This window comes from Cylas formicarius, unplaced genomic scaffold (assembly GCF_029955315.1).
Source record: "Cylas formicarius isolate icCylForm1 unplaced genomic scaffold, icCylForm1.1 PGA_scaffold_4__25_contigs__length_36172078, whole genome shotgun sequence".
Taxonomy (NCBI): domain Eukaryota; kingdom Metazoa; phylum Arthropoda; class Insecta; order Coleoptera; family Brentidae; genus Cylas; species Cylas formicarius.
The window spans coordinates 24949315-24967329 of record NW_026844334.1 but is presented as its reverse complement, the minus strand read 5'-3'; the positions used below and the strand labels follow the sequence as shown (position 1 = coordinate 24967329).

At 34.4% G+C, this 18015-nt stretch overlaps 3 protein-coding genes across 4 annotated transcripts; 2 read left to right on the top strand and 1 right to left on the bottom strand.

Moving 5' to 3' along the window:
• Window positions 1-259: 259 nt before the first annotated feature.
• LOC132700317 (uncharacterized) lies at window positions 260-3349 on the top strand. 2 transcript variants are annotated; one of them, XM_060667540.1, is made up of 3 exons: window positions 260-327; window positions 727-1368; window positions 1420-3349. In XM_060667540.1, the coding sequence occupies exons 1-3, from the start codon at window positions 307-309 to the stop codon at window positions 2821-2823; spliced, it is 2067 nt and encodes a 688-aa protein (XP_060523523.1). In that variant the 5' UTR covers window positions 260-306; the 3' UTR covers window positions 2824-3349. The 2 variants fall into 2 exon arrangements, with proteins under 2 accessions (XP_060523523.1, XP_060523522.1); XM_060667539.1 differs by having other exon boundaries at window positions 727-3349.
• Window positions 3350-3391: 42 nt separating this feature from the next.
• On the bottom strand, window positions 3392-10054 carry LOC132700743 (sialin-like). Its single transcript, XM_060668261.1, has 10 exons — window positions 9896-10054; window positions 8534-8790; window positions 7685-7909; window positions 7548-7632; window positions 6850-7016; window positions 6647-6799; window positions 6464-6596; window positions 6258-6413; window positions 5564-5649; window positions 3392-4163 (listed from the first exon to the last, which is right to left on the bottom strand). Exons 1-10 carry the CDS (start codon window positions 9969-9971, stop codon window positions 3987-3989), a joined length of 1515 nt encoding a protein of 504 aa, XP_060524244.1. The 5' UTR covers window positions 9972-10054; the 3' UTR covers window positions 3392-3986.
• A 1134-nt stretch (window positions 10055-11188) lies between these two features.
• On the top strand, window positions 11189-17981 carry LOC132700667 (dnaJ homolog subfamily C member 10-like). Its single transcript, XM_060668147.1, has 12 exons — window positions 11189-11502; window positions 11557-11725; window positions 11779-11989; window positions 12043-12257; window positions 12316-12528; window positions 12583-12795; window positions 14413-14539; window positions 14596-15023; window positions 15077-15271; window positions 15322-15458; window positions 16778-16982; window positions 17234-17981. Coding segments are annotated over exons 1-12 (2334 nt in total). The 5' UTR covers window positions 11189-11500; the 3' UTR covers window positions 17453-17981.
• The last annotated feature ends 34 nt before the right edge of the window (window positions 17982-18015 follow it).

Here is an 18015-nt window from a genome sequence, read left to right as displayed (position 1 = left end):
AGCAGATCATATAGTACTACTTCTGGACTATTACTCCTAATTGAACGCTAAGCAAATACACAGACGTAGGCAAAAATAGTGTAGACGTTAACTCTGTTTACGTGATTTTTCTGTGAAAGGCAAAGACTTTTTTATACATCTGACAATGCTGCCATTAGAAAAGTGCATTTTCTCGTGCACCTCTTCTATGACAAGGTCGCGCACTCCCACCGCGCCTCGTCACGAAGAAATCTTCTTAAGTTATATAGGAAACCTCGAGATTGGTTCACACTTTAGTTAGTGCTGCCAACTACAAAGTACTATGCGATGATGGGTCAATTTACGGAGGTGAGTTTCTTTGGCGTGCGTCTGTTTAAGCAATGATTCTTATTGTTATTGGTTATAACTACGATTTTAACTATTTATATTCGTTGAAACATATTATCTTATCATGAAAACTGTGCAGTTTTTATCGGCTTGAATAATTTCAATTTTTGGTAAACATTGTTCGTTAAAGATAAAAAAAAAGTGAAGTGAAGATTATCCATCATTATTTTCAAATAACACAGAAAATTTAAGTGGTTTTATCAAAATATTTTATTCTGGTAGTACTAGTAGATCTTAATCTGGAGTAAAGGAACGTAAATTTGAAAATTTTTATTCTCGGTGACATTTTTAAAATTATTTCTTAATGTATAAATTCTAATATGCACCTTGCAACAAAGACCAATTGATCAATGTTTTCAGATATTTCTACTCACTCTATTCTTCTCGACTTCAGCACTGTGTGTTGCCACTGAAGAAAAAGAACCGAAAGATAAGGAGGAACTCGTCCCGTCAGAAACGAAAGATGGAAAATTGGAAATCATCAAGAGAATCAAGAAAGTCAACAGCGACGGCTCGTATACCATCGGCTACGAAGCAGATGACGGATCATTCAAAATAGAAAGCCGGGATGTCTTGGGCAACGTTAAAGGGACATACGGGTTTGTGGACGAAGACGGGCAAATCAAAAGAGTGTCTTACAGTTCGAACAATGCCAGCGAGATATTTTCAAAACCGCAAAATCCTCCATCCGAACTTTCCATTATTCAAAGGACAAGCACGGCTACTCCACTGGTCACCGTTAAACCTGAGACCCATTCAACTACAACAGGACATCCTGTAACCAGCACGAGTTCTAGCGTTATTCAAAGCATTGCTAGGCGCAAATCAACTGGAAGTACATCTCGACCCAACTATCAAAGCGTGGAAAACATCAAATCGTCGTCGAAAATCAATAACGTTGTTTATTCGTCAGCTGCTCCTCGGGTTCTGTTGCAAAAGCCCGCTCCACCTTCCAACCCGCAACTAGCGTCAAAATCCGAAGGCCAAATTCTACGCCCCGAGGTAATTCAAAAAACTACTCCATTCCCAACCTTTAAAACCTTGTCTGTTAAGCGTTTCGAAGATGAGAAACCAGTTACTGAGGAACCGGAAATTAGAAGCAATATTTTAAGGCGACAGACTCATAGGGCACCCTACGATGCACAGTCTCATATTTACAATTCACATCAATCGGTAGGCAACGATGTTCCTGATGTGTACACCTCCGGAGTTACTGAAACCAGGCCCCTGTTTACGACCACTGCAAGGCCTAGCAGGATTATTCCAATTGTTTCTAGTACAACAGCAGCTCCTGTATCGGTCGTTCGACCCATAAAATATGCCTCTAACTACCAAAGAAATCTTTTGCATGAGCGTGAGCCTGAAAATAGAGAATATTCCCACGAAACGACGTCAACCGAATCTCCGGTATCCATTACGAATTCACCGGTGGTTCAGATTCCTGCAAACAGGCCTGAACATATTGATCAGGCAGAACCATTGATAGCTCTACAACACCCATTCCAAGGCGGAACTATTTTACTTCCTTTTAACCAGTTCCAAAGTAGAGTAATACCGGTGGAAGACGCCAGGCGCAAATATATTATCCAACAACAGAGAGAACAGCAAGTGGCTTCCGAAATAGAAATCGAAAAGCAGCACGTGAAGAGGTTAAATTCTGTACAACTTAGACCGTTGCCTGTTCAAGTAGATCAAAATGGCTATCTACGCGAAATGCCACAAGTAGTAACGCCATATTCACTATCGGCGGCAGTACCAGTGCGAATGCCAGCGTCTTCAGCTTCTCAACACCTGAACAATGACGCAGAAAATGATATTAATGATATCCAACCCCCTGTCAGTACTAAGGATTTCCAGAAGCTTTTGAATAATCTTATAATGAGACAAAAAAGATTAGAGAGAATTAGCGAACTAACGAACCCAAAACTTCATCCAGAACTATACCAACCACCACCAGTAGTCTATCGAAGAGTGCTACAGCAGGGTCCGCCTTCTTACTTCGTGGGAAGGGTACCCTACCAGCAAATTGAACCGCAACCACAAGAGACCGAGGCGTCTCAACAGAGGCAGTTCGTAGAATTTCCTAAACAATATATACGACAGCGAGTGTATCAACCTGAAGAACCGGATACCTACAGATCGCTTTATAATCGGCAAGACCTCGACCTGAACGGAAGGGAACCTAGAGTGTTGAGACATCGAGATCAAGAAGAATATCTTCCTCCGGATGTAAGAGAAATGCTGCTGCTCAAAATGCTGCAATTGGCTATGAATCCTGCTCTTCCAATAGACGAAAACGACGAAAATGAAACTGACTCTAAAGCTACAATATCTTCTCCTCAATATAGAAGAGCTCCAGTAAGAAATGTTGAAATTCTTGGGGAGGAAGTTGAAGAGACACCGATGCGAAACGTTGGTAGAGTTAAACGATTAACAGGCCAAGATTACTTCGAGTAACAGTTTCTCGATTTTGTGTATCTAGACTATAGCAGTATTAAGCCGGTGCCCGTTGGCTTCATTTATGTATTTCTAAAAAAAGTACCTTTGCTTTCACGCCAAATATTACCTAATTTATTTCACCATTACAAAAGGTAGTACTAGTAGTATAGGTAGTACTTATTTATTTTTGTATACATATTTCTGTAGATCTATTTTTTTAATGCTACATGTGATTTAGAAGAAAGTCAGTTTTTTATGTGACTACAAGCGTGTGTTACTGATATTGACTCTCAAAAAACCATTCTAAAAATGTTAAATCAGTTTCATTGCCATTCAGGCTAAACTGCAATTAGAAAAAGTTATTTCAATAATAATTCATTTAAAAATAAAAAACCAAATTTTGCAGGAACTGACATCATTCTTCGTCCTTTACTATTTGTGAAATTAAGCTATTGTTATAGTTTTGAAACGTGTAAATAGGTATTGCATAAGTGTTACCAAAGATGTGAACGCATTTGTGAGAATATTTTTCTTTAAACATTTGTCGCTCCACTATTACAATAAAACAATGAAAAATTTGCATGAATTTATTATTTCCCAACTGCAAACCTTGTAAGACGAAATTGATAGCGTACAAACAACATTATTTGCAGAGTAAATAAAGGTGGGATTTTCTTAGAAATGCACAACTTTCGGGAACGATTGTTAAAATAGCTAAAGTGCGCAGAAGTTGTTGTTTAAAACCTTTACCGAACGTGAGTTTATAACCAACACAATAGAGGAACTTGTTTAATAATAATTATTAGAAACCAGCAAGTTTTAGAAAAATACGGATTAAGTATGTAATTTAGAAAGAAAGGACTTCAAAAATATTTGTAATTATTTTTTAAAACAATTCATTGAAACAGGCAATTTAATCCAGTGATTGTTTTTAAATTTTCTTTATGTTGTTATAATTTCGACTGGTAAAGGAAAGTTTTTTTGCAATGATATTTCGGATGCATATATGGAAGTCACCTTCACGATGTGTTGGCACTTCCTCAAATTCCTGATAACTAATGACCAATATATTTAATTGAAAAATATGTATTTGTTTCCATGCCCAAAAATATTTATGTGAAACTGCAGAAAAACTTTGCGAAAACCAAAAAAATCTAAATATATTACAAATTGTCAAGACACTATTCGAGAACAGATTCTAATCTAGAAGGTTCTTCAACTGGTTCCAGTTCTATAACTTCTTTCTGAGACTCGTTCCAATCTTGGACCGATCCACTGCCCCAAATCATAAAGAAAATGGCAGTAAAGAGAAGGATTGCGGTTGACGAGCCGAATACCAAGCGCCACCACCCTGCGAACTAACATTTTGCATTAAATAATTCTATTTTTGTAGAAAAATTGAATTTTAAATATTCGCTATCTCATTGAATTGTAATAGTAGTGGTATTTAGTAATTTAGTGTGCAAAATATTTCCTCAAACTCTGTTTCGCCACTCTGCTAGGAATATTTAGTAATTGTAATAAATTAATATTAATCTATTCTTAAACATATGTAGCGGACCATATCAAAAATATGGTTTACAATTATTTTAGAAGTATATCCACCATTTATTATAAAATTGTATTATTTCTATACTTCACGAAAAAAAATGTGTTTCATAAAAACATAGTTTAAGTTTTTAAGTAATTTTTGAATAAATACCTTTCTTAGAAATTTTTCTACGAGCGTGAAGAAAACAAAAAAGAAGAAAAAACACTAAATTAGCGCTCAACTTTTATTATTGAATTTGAAAATCGTTAGCATATTCTAAATATATAGCTGATGGTAAAGAATTTTTTGAAACAGCACTGGTTGCTGAATTCCTACTACCGCCAAAAGCAGATTTTATTTCTTGATTTTCCGGACTGCCATGAATAAGTACACGGATCTGTTTTTGAGTCTATAATATTTACAAACAAATTAGTGAAAATGTGAAAACGTAAATGAACAATAAACAAATAATTTTTCGACAGGCTTCAGTCAACTTTTTTTTTTCGTATTATAGTACTATAATATGTGTTCCGCAGGCTCGTGGAAAAGAAATGTTTTAATTTGACGAAAAAGGGAATAAAGATATGCTATTAAAATTATCATTACTTTATAGAATTTAAAAAGGCATCATTGACTTTTTCAAAACTAGGAAGCTTTTTTAAAATTAGGACACCACTCGGTTGCAAATTGCTAGAATCAGTTGCAATATTAGAAAGTATTATTCTAAATAATCGTAGAGAATATTATTTAATTGAAATTATAGACATACGTGTAATTTATAAAATCTATGAAGGAAGTTTCAGTTTAATCGAAGACGCGGTACAGAAACATTCAATCTACTTCCCCATATCGCTTAGGTTAACGAATGTAATTTAAACAAAATGCCGTTTTCTGAAAAGCATCTTCACGTTCAAGCGAACGCTTCGCTTCCGTAACTTTTTTATATAACTTCCATACTAAGATGTTTATTACTTAATTAGATTAACTCTTGCGCTATTATAAATCTTATTGCCGCTTCCTCCGATATAAAAGTAAAAGTTGCGCAATGAATTAGCAGATGAAGATTGTTTTACCGCGAATTGACTTCAGCTTAATCACCAGTAGCCATATCGTTAAATTTTCATAAATATAGGAAGCGGACAATGTTCAATATGTCATAGCAAAACGTAAGGCCTTAATTAGCTACATCAATAACGTCGCATTTCCTGCAATTCTCTAAACACTTACCGATCCATGCAACCCCTCGGATACCACATAATTGGCGGCTAGCAGACCAGCAGCACCAACAGTCTGACAGAGTCCAAATACGGTCCCTAATATTAAAGGAAATTTTGCATTATATAACTCAGTTCAGTTTTCTACTCACAACTGAATACTAAAAATTAAATCCTGTTTATTATTTTGGATGTGGACACTTCATTAAAACAACTTATATTTTTCTTAATACCAATTTTTTAGGGTGACGTCCAAGAAATTAATCTAACCGAGATACACAACATCTTCTAAAAGGCGATTATTTTGAATAGAACGCCCTGTATATCGTTGCCCATTGCGATGATTTACAAAAAAATAGGGAATATAATTACCCATTACCCCGTATCTGACTTATCTTATACATTTTCCATTTACGAGAAACAAAAAATTAACATCACACTAATATGGCGTTTTTTCAATATTTCTCATATAAAGGTTTTGGCCGATTTATTAAGGAGTTACTTATAACCCAGGAACCATAATACCATATCAATCAATCAATTCTTCTCTTTCTTCTTCTTCTCTCACTGTTTTTCCGTAAAAGTCGAGTTGTTATTTGTGGTTTATTTTTGTCTAATATATTACTTCAATCTGTAGCCTAGCTTTTCGAGATATTCGTTCTGTTCTTTTTCCTAATTTGTGAAGATAAATTGATCAATTCTTGAACCTGCAAAATTAGGAGCAATATCAGCCGCACTGGCAAACACTCCTGCAGGCGTGGCACCCGTCATAGCGAGAGCGGCTGTGTAGAGAGCAGCGGGGGCTGCGGGATCGCATCCCGTATATCCCAGGATGAACATCAACGCAGCAGGAGGAAAGTGGGCTAGAACATATGACATGGAGAAAATGGGCAAAAATAATTAATACGCTTACACATATAGACAAATAGCTTTCTTGCTGTTGTTGTGGATACAATACCGGACTCACGCACATGGTCAACCACCGTACCAAAAGTTATAGCTGTGAAGAAGTGACCAATGTGCGGTAAGGATTGAAGTATATCTTCCTACAGCAAGCGAATGTATATTTTCTTGAAACACTGGTCGCCGTACGTACGTATTCTATGGAGAATCCATATACAAGTTTGAGATACTTGGTTACCCCAAGCATTAAAGTGGCATCCGCCCACTGACTCCCCACCACCGCAATTCCGCAGGCCCATGCGGGTTTCGAGAACAGCAATCTTCTCCACGGTAAATCTCTGTGTTCCTATAAATAAAATCCATAGCTGCCGATCAAGATAACAGCAAATTACTTACATCCCTTTTGGGGTAGTTGGGATTCAATGATTCTTCGACGAACCTCCACCACAGGAAGTACCAAACTGATGCAGATAGCGCAATTACATAGCTAAGCCAGTCTCTGCCCACTTTCCTGACCAACAAGGTACCCAAAATTCCAACTACTGAATAGCCCAGATTCACGGCTGAAAAGTTAAATTTTAAGTATCCAATAATAACATAATGTGTGTGACATGGAAATAGCAAGACCCAAAAAATAAATTTAAAGCAGTAAGGTATAAAAGCGCTTATGAAGCCATGTCATCATATGATATTCAACTTATACTATGAAGGGGAGCCGCTATGAGACTAGCTAGTCTTAACAGGTATAACTTAAGCGGTACGCATAACATATCGCATATGACAACCCCTAGTACATTCTTTGTTTACAATTGTTTATACTTAGTGATCAAGTTCAAATTAGGCACTGACGAAGTGATTGTAGTCCATAATAGTATGTCCAAATTTTGCCATAAGCAGAACATATGGGTTTTGATATCCATTCACTTGTTCTACTGAATTGATTTTAAAGGTCCTAAATCAAGTGTGATGATGCTCTATTAAATAAACCTAATTGAATAAAATATAATATAGGGTGACAAGATGATCACCAAAGACCAAGACCAAAACAACAATGGGTGACATAATAAGTGTCTAAATTTCTATTTGACACGTACCCGAATATAGTGAAACAAAGCTGCTCAAATGTTTTGGCTTAATCCAAGTCACTGCAAGCATATGGGCAGCTGGCCAAGTAGCACCCTATAAATTAACATCCAATCTTTCTACGTTATTGACATTGAAAATAATTTACCATGAATACTCCTTGTATTAAACGAATAGTCACGTGTCCAGCCGTTAACCAAGACGCAGGTACCATCACTGCTACCACCCCAGTGCCCAAAACACCAGCACCAAAGAGTCGCTCGGCACCTACACGAGCGGCGATTCTACTGGCGGCTAGTGGAGATACGAAGGTACCCCACATGAACGCCTGTCTTAAAACTGCCTCGGTTTCATCAGTTCTAGTCATAGGAATCTAAACGAAGTTGGAACAAAGGGTTATAAAAGATCTTGAGGTCTTATGAACGACTCTTAGTTTAAGTTCTTCAAATGGATCCTCATCCTGTCAATTAGAGATTTATTGAAATAATTTTCATTCTGATTAAAATTATAAATGAATCGTGCTGGCAAAAGTTAGGTATATAATTTCCATACCTTCTTCGATTTTTAAATGGTCTGCTTTGATAACAAATGTTATATTTTTTTGGAATGTGACGTAGGTTGGCAACTGTAATTCCTTTAAAAAAGGTATCATTCCCATATGCTGAACCTCTGTTATTTCCAGTTGCAACACCTCAACCATATAAAGATATTAAAGATATTAAATTATTAAATTAAAAGATATTAAATATTATATAAAATTAAAAGGTATGGAACAAATAGTTATAGAAATTTAGAAAAAATGGTATATACTGCAATACGTTTTATAAACAACGCTTTAGTTATGAGTTTGTTTAGATACGAGTGGAGTGGAGCGGAGCAAATGTTTAATAAACGAGGGTTGTAAAAAGTCTGTAAACCTAAGTGGAGATATCCTGCATTTGAGAAGTATTTTTGCAACACACAGGATATAAACACGAAGTTCCTACTAGATACTTACTTCGATATGAGGAATAGATCGTACAACATGAACGTAAACTTCGATGGTGCTATTTTCATCTCCGTCTTTTTGAGCGGGCGGTTGACAGTACCTGGTGATGTAGCTGGTGTTCTCAACATATTCAGCAAATTCTTCAGCGGAATAAGAAGAAGTGCTATTAGCCCTCAGAGCGACGGATGCACTTTGTTCCACTACACCACATAATATGAACCCCGTAAGAACAAATACAGCTAGAACTTGCCTGGATCCAAATTGTTCTGTAAAAAATGAATGACAGTAAATATAAGAAGCTGGCATCGTAACTTTACTAAAATTCAAAACCAGACAATATGCCTACCACCCGATATATGCGAAAAAAATATTTTTTGAAGAGAACTTGATGGTCATAGCTTTAGTTTTGGTTTTGTTAATAGTTTCTTTTTTGTACTCCTTTTTGTCTTCTCGTTATCCACTTATGATTTAGATTTGGTAGAATTACTTTTTCAATTTTAATTATTTGTTTCAATTTCTATTATGTGGGCTCTTGCCTGCAAATTATGAGCTATTTATTTATATATTTACTTATTTGTACGGTAAAAAACCAATTTTGTGATTTCTTTACAACTCAATTAAAGACATTTTTAAATGTCGTTATTTCCAATTGCCCTGAAAAAGGTACTGAATATTTTCTATAGAGGAAAATACCTGTTTCTATACTAACGGCATTATTGAGATTTCTTCGGATATATAAATGAATAAAAAAATTAATTTTACAATATTTTCTACATATAATGTATCTCAACAAATGGGACAAATACTCTAGAAAAATTTTTTATTGTTGAAGTTGTGATATACGTACGTATATCTTAGTATTTAATTTTTAAGCGAGCTTATTTTTTTGAATATCACGTTATCGAGGTTTCTGTGAAATATCTCAGTGAAAGTACGTGCGAGTCCCACTTTATTATAGTTTTTAGAAGCATTGTAGGTATATCACTTTTATTTCGATTGAGTTTAGATGTTTGTCAAAAATGTATATTTGTATAAAGTTATTTAAAAGTAAAACTTTAAAACTTGAAATTTTCAATATTTTTCCCCATTTCCACCAAGCACTTTAATAGTTGCTTTGCAATTTTCAATAAATTAGTCGTAGGTTACCTATTATGTAGAAATTTAACATAAACACGTTCCTCAAAATAATATATAATATTTATGGTCTAGGTAACGTTTCCTCTTTCATTTCCAGATCCATTTCGTCCAAACATCTAAGAGTAATGTGTCTAATTTCAGTTGGTAGATATAAGTTGTTAAGTTTCTTTGATTGCAAACGACCATTAATTTTGATTGAAAATTTTGTTTATGGTAGTCAAGCAAAAGTTTTACCATTAACCACTCTGGCAGCTCGTTGTAACTGAACACTTCCTCGCTTCAAAGTACTAAAACCAGGGGCAAGCGCCATAACTGAAATGGGTAGTAGATTAGAGCAATCCCTTTATTTTCCTGTTACATATTCGCAGAGCATACACAATTCTACACGACTGTTTAAAGTTGAGAGATTACTTGCCTAAGCAAACAATATTTAATAGGATAATTGACTCGAAGATACTTATAACAAATGGTAGGCCGAAATAGGAAGTATACCTACATAAAAGCGAATTTATCCCGGATATGTACTTATAAGAAGACACAGGGCAGCTAATCATTTTCTACAGCCTGCGTAGCTTGCAACCATGAAACTTTTGTTTGCTGCTTTACCAAAAAACTAACGATAATATTAAATTATTCGACTTTAAAAATATTGTTATTATTTTTAGTTTTGATTCCTAATAATTAACTGATCTGCATAAACAGATCTCTGTCTGGAAAATCTATACAGATGAAATTTATATCATAAGACTTCAGTAATTCACAGTAATTTTTTTTCTGAGTATTACATTAGCACTAAAAAAATTAATATTAATTTAGAAACTTCTTGAAAATTAGCTGTTTTACTTTTTGCAATAAAAATATGTCATTATCGATAAATTGAAAATTATACAAAAGCGGTTTCCTGTCGACTGAACCTGACGACATATTTTCATACAACATCCTATTTCTTAAATAAAAATCTTAAAGGTCATATTATTCTATAAACAATCAATTCGTTTAAAAAAAATAATTGTTATGAACCACCAAAATTGGTTGCAACCAAATCGTTGCAAATATTTTCCGATTTTTTCTACAATTTTGTAAAAACAAAAGATGTCTCAACATTTAATATTTGTTTAAATTTTTTTAATTTAGTCAGAAAATTTTATTTTTTTAAATAATATGGCAGTTACTACCGGAGTAAGATTTAGTTAGTTGCTCCTATAAAAATTATTTCAATAGCGGAATGCCGTATTTACAAGCATTACTTTTAACTTCTAGTTTTGTTATAGATATCTTGCCTGAAGATTTTCCAATTACACAATTTCCTGAATCTTGAATTCTGAATTAAGGGTTAAAAACATGAAAACAAGGTGTAAAGTATTTTTGAAAATTTAATTATACTTTTCTGGTAATGGGCGAATGATTCTGATACATTTGCTCTACCTGATTGTGAATAGAAGAAAAGAAGATTAGACAGTTTTCTGTGAAACGCATCATTGAATTGAATTGATTCTATGAAGGCCAATGTGAGATGTTTACGTATCTTCAACGTCAATGACCTCAAAATGACAGAAACAACGTATTGGTACACATGTTAAATGAACACAAGGCGGAAACAAGGCGGCAATTTTTGAATAGTGTGGGTGTTGCGAAAGAGAATTATTTGAGTCGTCTTCTAAATGCAACCAAATTGATGACGTAAAATGTTTCTTTATCCATGATCTGAATGTGGTCCTAACCTAAAGAATATTTCAAGGGATGCGTTAAAAATTCACGAGATTCTTATAACACATCCTAAGCCAACAAATTCTTTTATCTCGCTTTGAAAATAAATCGGATGCCATCATTCACATAAAAATGTATATATTTTTAATTTGAAATTAGGAGTTAGAAATTTGTTTCCTTGATTTTAGGAACTATCTACCATATATCCTTTTCGTCATACTTAGTTTAGATATATTATCTGATGCCAAAGATGAAGATTATTATACATTATTAGGTGTTCCTAGGGATGCAACAGTACAAGAAATAAGAAAAGCATTTAAGCTTTTGGCTGTTAAGTTGCATCCTGATAAAAATAAAGTAAGGTATAAGTACTTATATAATTTTTCAGTTGGATATTAAATTAATTGCAGGAGGACGAAGAGGCAGAAACAAAATTTGTAAAAATTGCAAAAGCATATGAAATTTTAAAGGATCCAACGACAAGGAAACAGTATGACCTCTATGGTGATACTGAATTTAAAGACAAAAAACATAATTATCACAGTTACACATATTATAGGGACCACTTTGGAATATATGATGATGATCCCCTCATAGTTACTCTTAGTAAAAACGATTATGGTAAAAGAGATCCTACATTTAATTCATTTCAAGTTACAACAAATATGTTCTAGAGTTAAATGTACTAGATAAAACACAAGCCTGGTTTGTTAATTTTTATTCACCCCATTGCCACCACTGCCACGAGTTGGCACCTGTATGGCGGAAATTGGCTCAGGAACTCGAGGGAGTAGTCAGAATTGGGGCTGTTAATTGTGAAGAGGATTATCCCCTTTGTTACCAATTAAGTATTGAAGCATATCCAACTTTATTATATTACCAAAAAGAGGTTTGTTCAGTTATTAACAATATAAAACACATTTTCCTCAATTGTTAATTTTGGTTAGGCTCATCTTTATGAAGGGGAGAAATATAGGCAGACCAAAACCCTAGAAACTTTGAAAGAGTATATCTTGTCAAAATTGAAGGTGGAAATTAAGGAAGTGAGAACCAAAGAATGGCCAGTTTTGAATAACCAAGAATGGTTGTTGTTTTTGTGTCCAGATGATAGTTTGAACTGTCCAGAAAAAGAAACCATGACGAAACTAGCAGCCATTTTTGTAGGTAAATTTAGAGTTTGACTTTACCGTAACAAGACTGTTAATATGATTTAGGAAGGCCTTTTACCAGTTGGAGTTGTGAAAGATTCAGACCTGTGCCATGAAATACTGGATTCCTATAAAATTCAGTCAGTTGTTTTTTGGCAGATTGTCGACAAAAACATTCCAGAAGTTCATGCAATTGAAGGTTCTGATTCTAAAGAAATTCTCAACAAAGTATTAAGCATAATACCAAATCCACCTGTTTTGGATGAAAAGCAATTTCATGTGAGTTTCGAATTATGTATAATCCAATGTTTCTAAATTAGGTAAAAAATTTTGATTCGTTAATTGCTAAATTGAGCTAAATCACAAGCCAAACCTGATAAAACAATTCATTAATTGCGACTATACACTGTCCACCAGAAAAAAAGCTATTCGACAGTAGTTTCAGCTTCATTTTGTTATTTTTCAGATCAACCTATCTTAATAATTAACTATTAACTGAACTTGTTCAACAGATCTTTTTCTACTTAGAAAATTATACAGGACTCCATATGGCAAAATTTACATATATTTTTGAGCCTGCAAACGTCAGACAATATTAAATATCTGAAATCCTAGATTTTTACATTTTTTTCATATTTTTCCCATAGCAGAAGTTTCGCTGTGGAACACCCTATGTCAACCTAACAAAATTTCACAAAACTGTATCATATTTAAAAAAAAAAAACATTAATAACACGGTTTAAAGAATTATTTTACCATTCTATTGAACTGTCCATTAAGGTGGCTACAGACTATGCGTATGTTCGCAATTCGTCGTTGATCATTGATTTGTAAAAGTTCGTGCTGATACATGCAGGTTCATCTGAGTTCGCCGGTTAATGAGATTGTTTATTTAGTTGCACATGCGTTTGTTTTAACTAAAAATGGCCGAGGATTCTGAAGAAGAATTATTTGAGTGGGCAGATGGTCGCCTTCTCGCTCTTATTAGCGAAATTGAAAAGCTACCTTTATTATGGGATCCGCTGGATGAAGAGGAGAAAAATGATGTTCTTAAATGTTTGACTGACAAATTCACTGCGAAACAAATAAAAAAAAAATATTTTGCAATATTGCAAAAACAGTTGTCAGGCGTCAGAACAAACAGTATTTACAAACCAGTTTGATTTACCTATGAAGCCCTTAACAAATTTATGGTAATTATATTTTTGCAAGATTTTATTTTAGCTACATATTATAAATAAAAACTAAGCAATTGTTTTTTGTTTTGAACCAAATATGTAAAAATTAGAAAATTTATTGATCATTTAATTTATTAAGTTTCATTACTGATAACTGTCTTGCCAATCGACTCTGCCGTTTGTAAAAAAATATTCAGAAAACTCGTTGCGAATATTTTTTGCTTCCATACTTGTTTTCCTGCCCCTTTTTGATCAGCATTTTTTTTCTAAGATTCGTGGATAATTTCGCCATCCCTTTCGTTATCAAATGTTCCTGGATGTGTTGCGTAGATATTTCTGTAGTTACTGCTTTTTCTGAGAAAATTATGTAGTAACACACAACATTCTGTGATTAAACGAGCCTTTTCTTGATTTAATAAAATGGGTTTTTGAAGAACGCATTGCCTCCGCTTTGGCTTTCCTTTCTTTTGCGCCAGATGGAAAAAGTTTATAAACGCAAATCTTGTATACTGGTTGAAATCATGAACTACAACGAATCGCTAATATGTGCATAGTCTATAGGCTCTGATTTTTAAAATATTGTGAACTATTACGAATTGAGAACACAGACATAGTCTGTAGCTATCTTTCAAAATAGCAATGTCCAATTTTTCCAATAAATAAATAGTCATCCTGTTTGGAGGAAGTTTATTTTTTTACCATTTTATCTATTTTTAAGGATTTAAGAACAAAATTACGTTTGGGTTTTGAAAAGCCTTGGCTAATTTGCTTCTACCTTGGTGCTGCGACCGACTTAAATCTGCAACTTAAACGCCTTCCTACTGTAATACAAAATATCCATATAGGTAAGCAGCGACGTCACATAGTAGAACTGCCCTGTTCATTATTTTCACCATTTCAGGATTAATTAACTGTGGCCGCCATTCGGGTTTATGTGCGGCCCTCCATATTGTTCGATATCCCACTTGGGCTGTAGTGAAAGCGGGTGGTGCATTTGAAGTTCATCAAGGTAGGGACGTACTTCATGAAGTAGCAGCATTTGCCCGAGACAGTTCAAAATCTACAAACCTGCATGCGCTGTCACCGGCAGATTTTATCAATTTAAAGAACGACGGTGCTCCTTGGTTCGTTGATTGGTATGCCCCCTGGTGTCCGCCGTGCAAAAGAGTCGCTCCTGAACTACGCAAAGCGAGTCTAGCGTTCGAGCCTGAAGTTGTTCAGTTTGGAACAGTCGATTGTACACTACATAGAGACCTGTGCTTCAAGGAGGGCATACACTCATATCCGACTCTTACTTTGTATAATAGAAGTCAAACTCATAGATTTCAGGTGGTTAATTTTTTTATTTTTCTTTTCATTGGTTGATGGTGAATTATTTAAAGGGTACGCCGAGTGAGGAAACCATTGTGGAATTTATTCGAGACACTTTAAATCCGATCGTCGTCAGTTTGGATGAAAATTCTTTTGGCCGATTGGCGCGAAAATCAGATAAAGAACTCTGGATGGTTGATTTCTTCGCTCCGTGGTGCGGACCTTGTCAGAAGCTCGCGCCAGAGTGGCGCAAACTTGCCAAATCGGTATGTTGGATTAGAATTCCTTGATTTGCAGCTGACGCATCACATTTTAGGTGTCAGATTTCAAGCAAGTGGTTATAGCACAAGTCGATTGTGTAGCAAATTCGGAAATGTGTGATCATCAAAATATTGGGGGCTACCCGACTATTAGATTATACCCTTTGGGTAGTAAAGGATTGAGTTCTGTAGCGTAAGTAGGCATTTGACTAATTTTTTGAATATGAATCGAGTGAAAAAATGTTTTTCTGCTTTAACTGCTATTATCTTAACTGCTTATGGTTTTGCGAACTTTGTGACATTTACTGTAATAATCAAATTCAAATAATCTTAAACGTGCGTGCGGTATGGTTATTGGTAATAGTTTTTATATTGCAACCGACTACAATATACATCTTTGGCACTTTTTTGTTTTTCTATGCCACGTTAACTCAAAATTAATTGAACGTTACGGCAGACTAAGTAAAAAAAACATTATGTAATTTATGTATTAGTTAAGCTATTATCTTGATTCGGGTTTAAAGGCCGTCGTCGATTGGAATTACTTCCTAACGTTTCGCTAGCACGAGTGGCGAGCTTCTTCAGAGGTCCTTCCATCTCCGATGTTGGACGTAGACTGACATCGGAGATGGAAGGACCTCTGAAGCTCGCCACTCGTGCTAGCGAAACGTTAGGAAGTAATTCCAATCGACGACGGCCTTTAAACCCGAATCAAGATAATAGCTTATCAACGGGCCGCGAAAGCCTTAACCAATATGTATTAGTTGCTTTCAATTTGAAAAAAAATATTTTCCCCACTTTTTCAATTTCAGTTTAATTGTTAATCGAGATTACTAACCAAGTTAATAGAGTGAAATATTAAATGATTCTATATGGGAAAAATTTGGGAAAATGGTAAATATATAAACAATGTTAACATAAAAAATACAACCAAACATGAACCTCATATGAATGCGTGTACCCATTCCCAATGTAGTGAAATATTAAACAAACTCATTCAATTATTTCATTTAGGAACACTACAAAACGTCTCGATTCAAAAAATTGTCTTTTCTTCTTTTGACGCAGTACCTAATAAGCTAATATTTCCGTTATTAAATTGCAAAAGTGTATCAAGTAACACATATTCCATTACCACCACCAAAGTCTTCAAACAGAAGAATCGAACGTTGACTGAAAATCTCTTCTAATTTTTTAATTACAGTGTAGTCTGTATGTCTCACATTACTTGTTTTTATTTGACAGCCTAATTGAAACAGCCTAGTTGTTAAGAATCGAAAAATTGTTAGTTTAAATTATCATACCTTTTTTGTGATTTTGAGAATATGTTTAAACGTATGATATGGGCGATTCTATAAATTACCTTCCATCCATAACTTTTAAGCATGCGGCATAAAGCCTATGTTGCCTGCTAGTTATTAGGATTTGACTTTTCTGGCTATATTTAGGTATAATGTTTTGGAAAAAAAGTGCTGCATTTTTTTTTTAATTTTATACTTATAATTTTTGTAGAATTTACAATGGAAATAGAGACCATACATCACTTAAGAGGTGGCTACTGAATTTCATACCATCGAAAGTGGAAGAATTGACAGAGTTGCAGTTCAGGGAACAGATACTTACTCGAAAATATTACTTACCCTGGTTGGTCGACTTTTATGCGCCATGGTGCGGTCACTGTGTTCACTTCGAGCCAGAGTTCCGGACCGTAGCACAGGTTTGTAGATAACGTGAGAATATTTAAAGTGTCTAACCTCAATTCTTTAAATTTTCGACAGCAGTCTAAAATGCACTTCCAATTTTGTTTTCTATTTCCTATTCCGACGTTAACATTAAAAATAATGCAAACGTCAACATCAATATTATCTTGAATTGACAATTTTTATAATTAATTCAATTGCTTTTTATTGATATATTGTTCTCTCTTAAAATAAGTTTAGTTGTATATGCCAGTCTTTTTAATTATAGAGGTTAGAGGGAAAGGTAAGAGCAGGCAAAATCAATTGCGATGCCCACAGAGTTTTCTGCGGTCACCAGTACGTCATGGGTTATCCGACTGTGAGACTTTACATTTCTCCCAATAAATTCTATAACATTGAACAACAGGACGGCAAGAAAATTATAGAGAAAGTTAAAATGCTGATGGAGCAAAACGAAAAACAAAATGGCATCCATGACGAACTTTAAGTAGGTAATGTTTTCTTGTAGTTATTAAAATGAATCTCACGGAATGGATTAATTAAAATCCCAGATGAGAATTGCCAAGAGGATCTAGGAAACAGTAAAAGCTATTTGGAAAAACTATGTGCATTATACCTAACAACATGACATTTATAAGGTTCCCACCCACTTTTGCAGTTGTCTAACTGCGCAAATGATTTTGATTTTTTTTTTAAATTTTAACTGTCTCCTGGCTCCTACCTTTTCCATGATCCTCTGTCTTCTCTTGGACATACTAAATAACATAACTCATTTCCAAGGAATCTGAAATTTTTATATTCTTTTGCTTTTTGGTATTCAACTAAGTTTTTTTACAAACAACTTCATTTAGCTTTATTTTTTTATATATATAAATTAATTATTATTAATAATAGACTTGTAGCATGACATGGAATTGTTTCATGTTTGAGGAACAATGGTTATTGTCTTCATTTTGTGATGCCAAACTAATAGCGCTGTGTTGTAATTTACTTACAAATAAAAGGACTACTATTTTGTATGTTTTTTGTAAAATACTTTAATATAAAGAA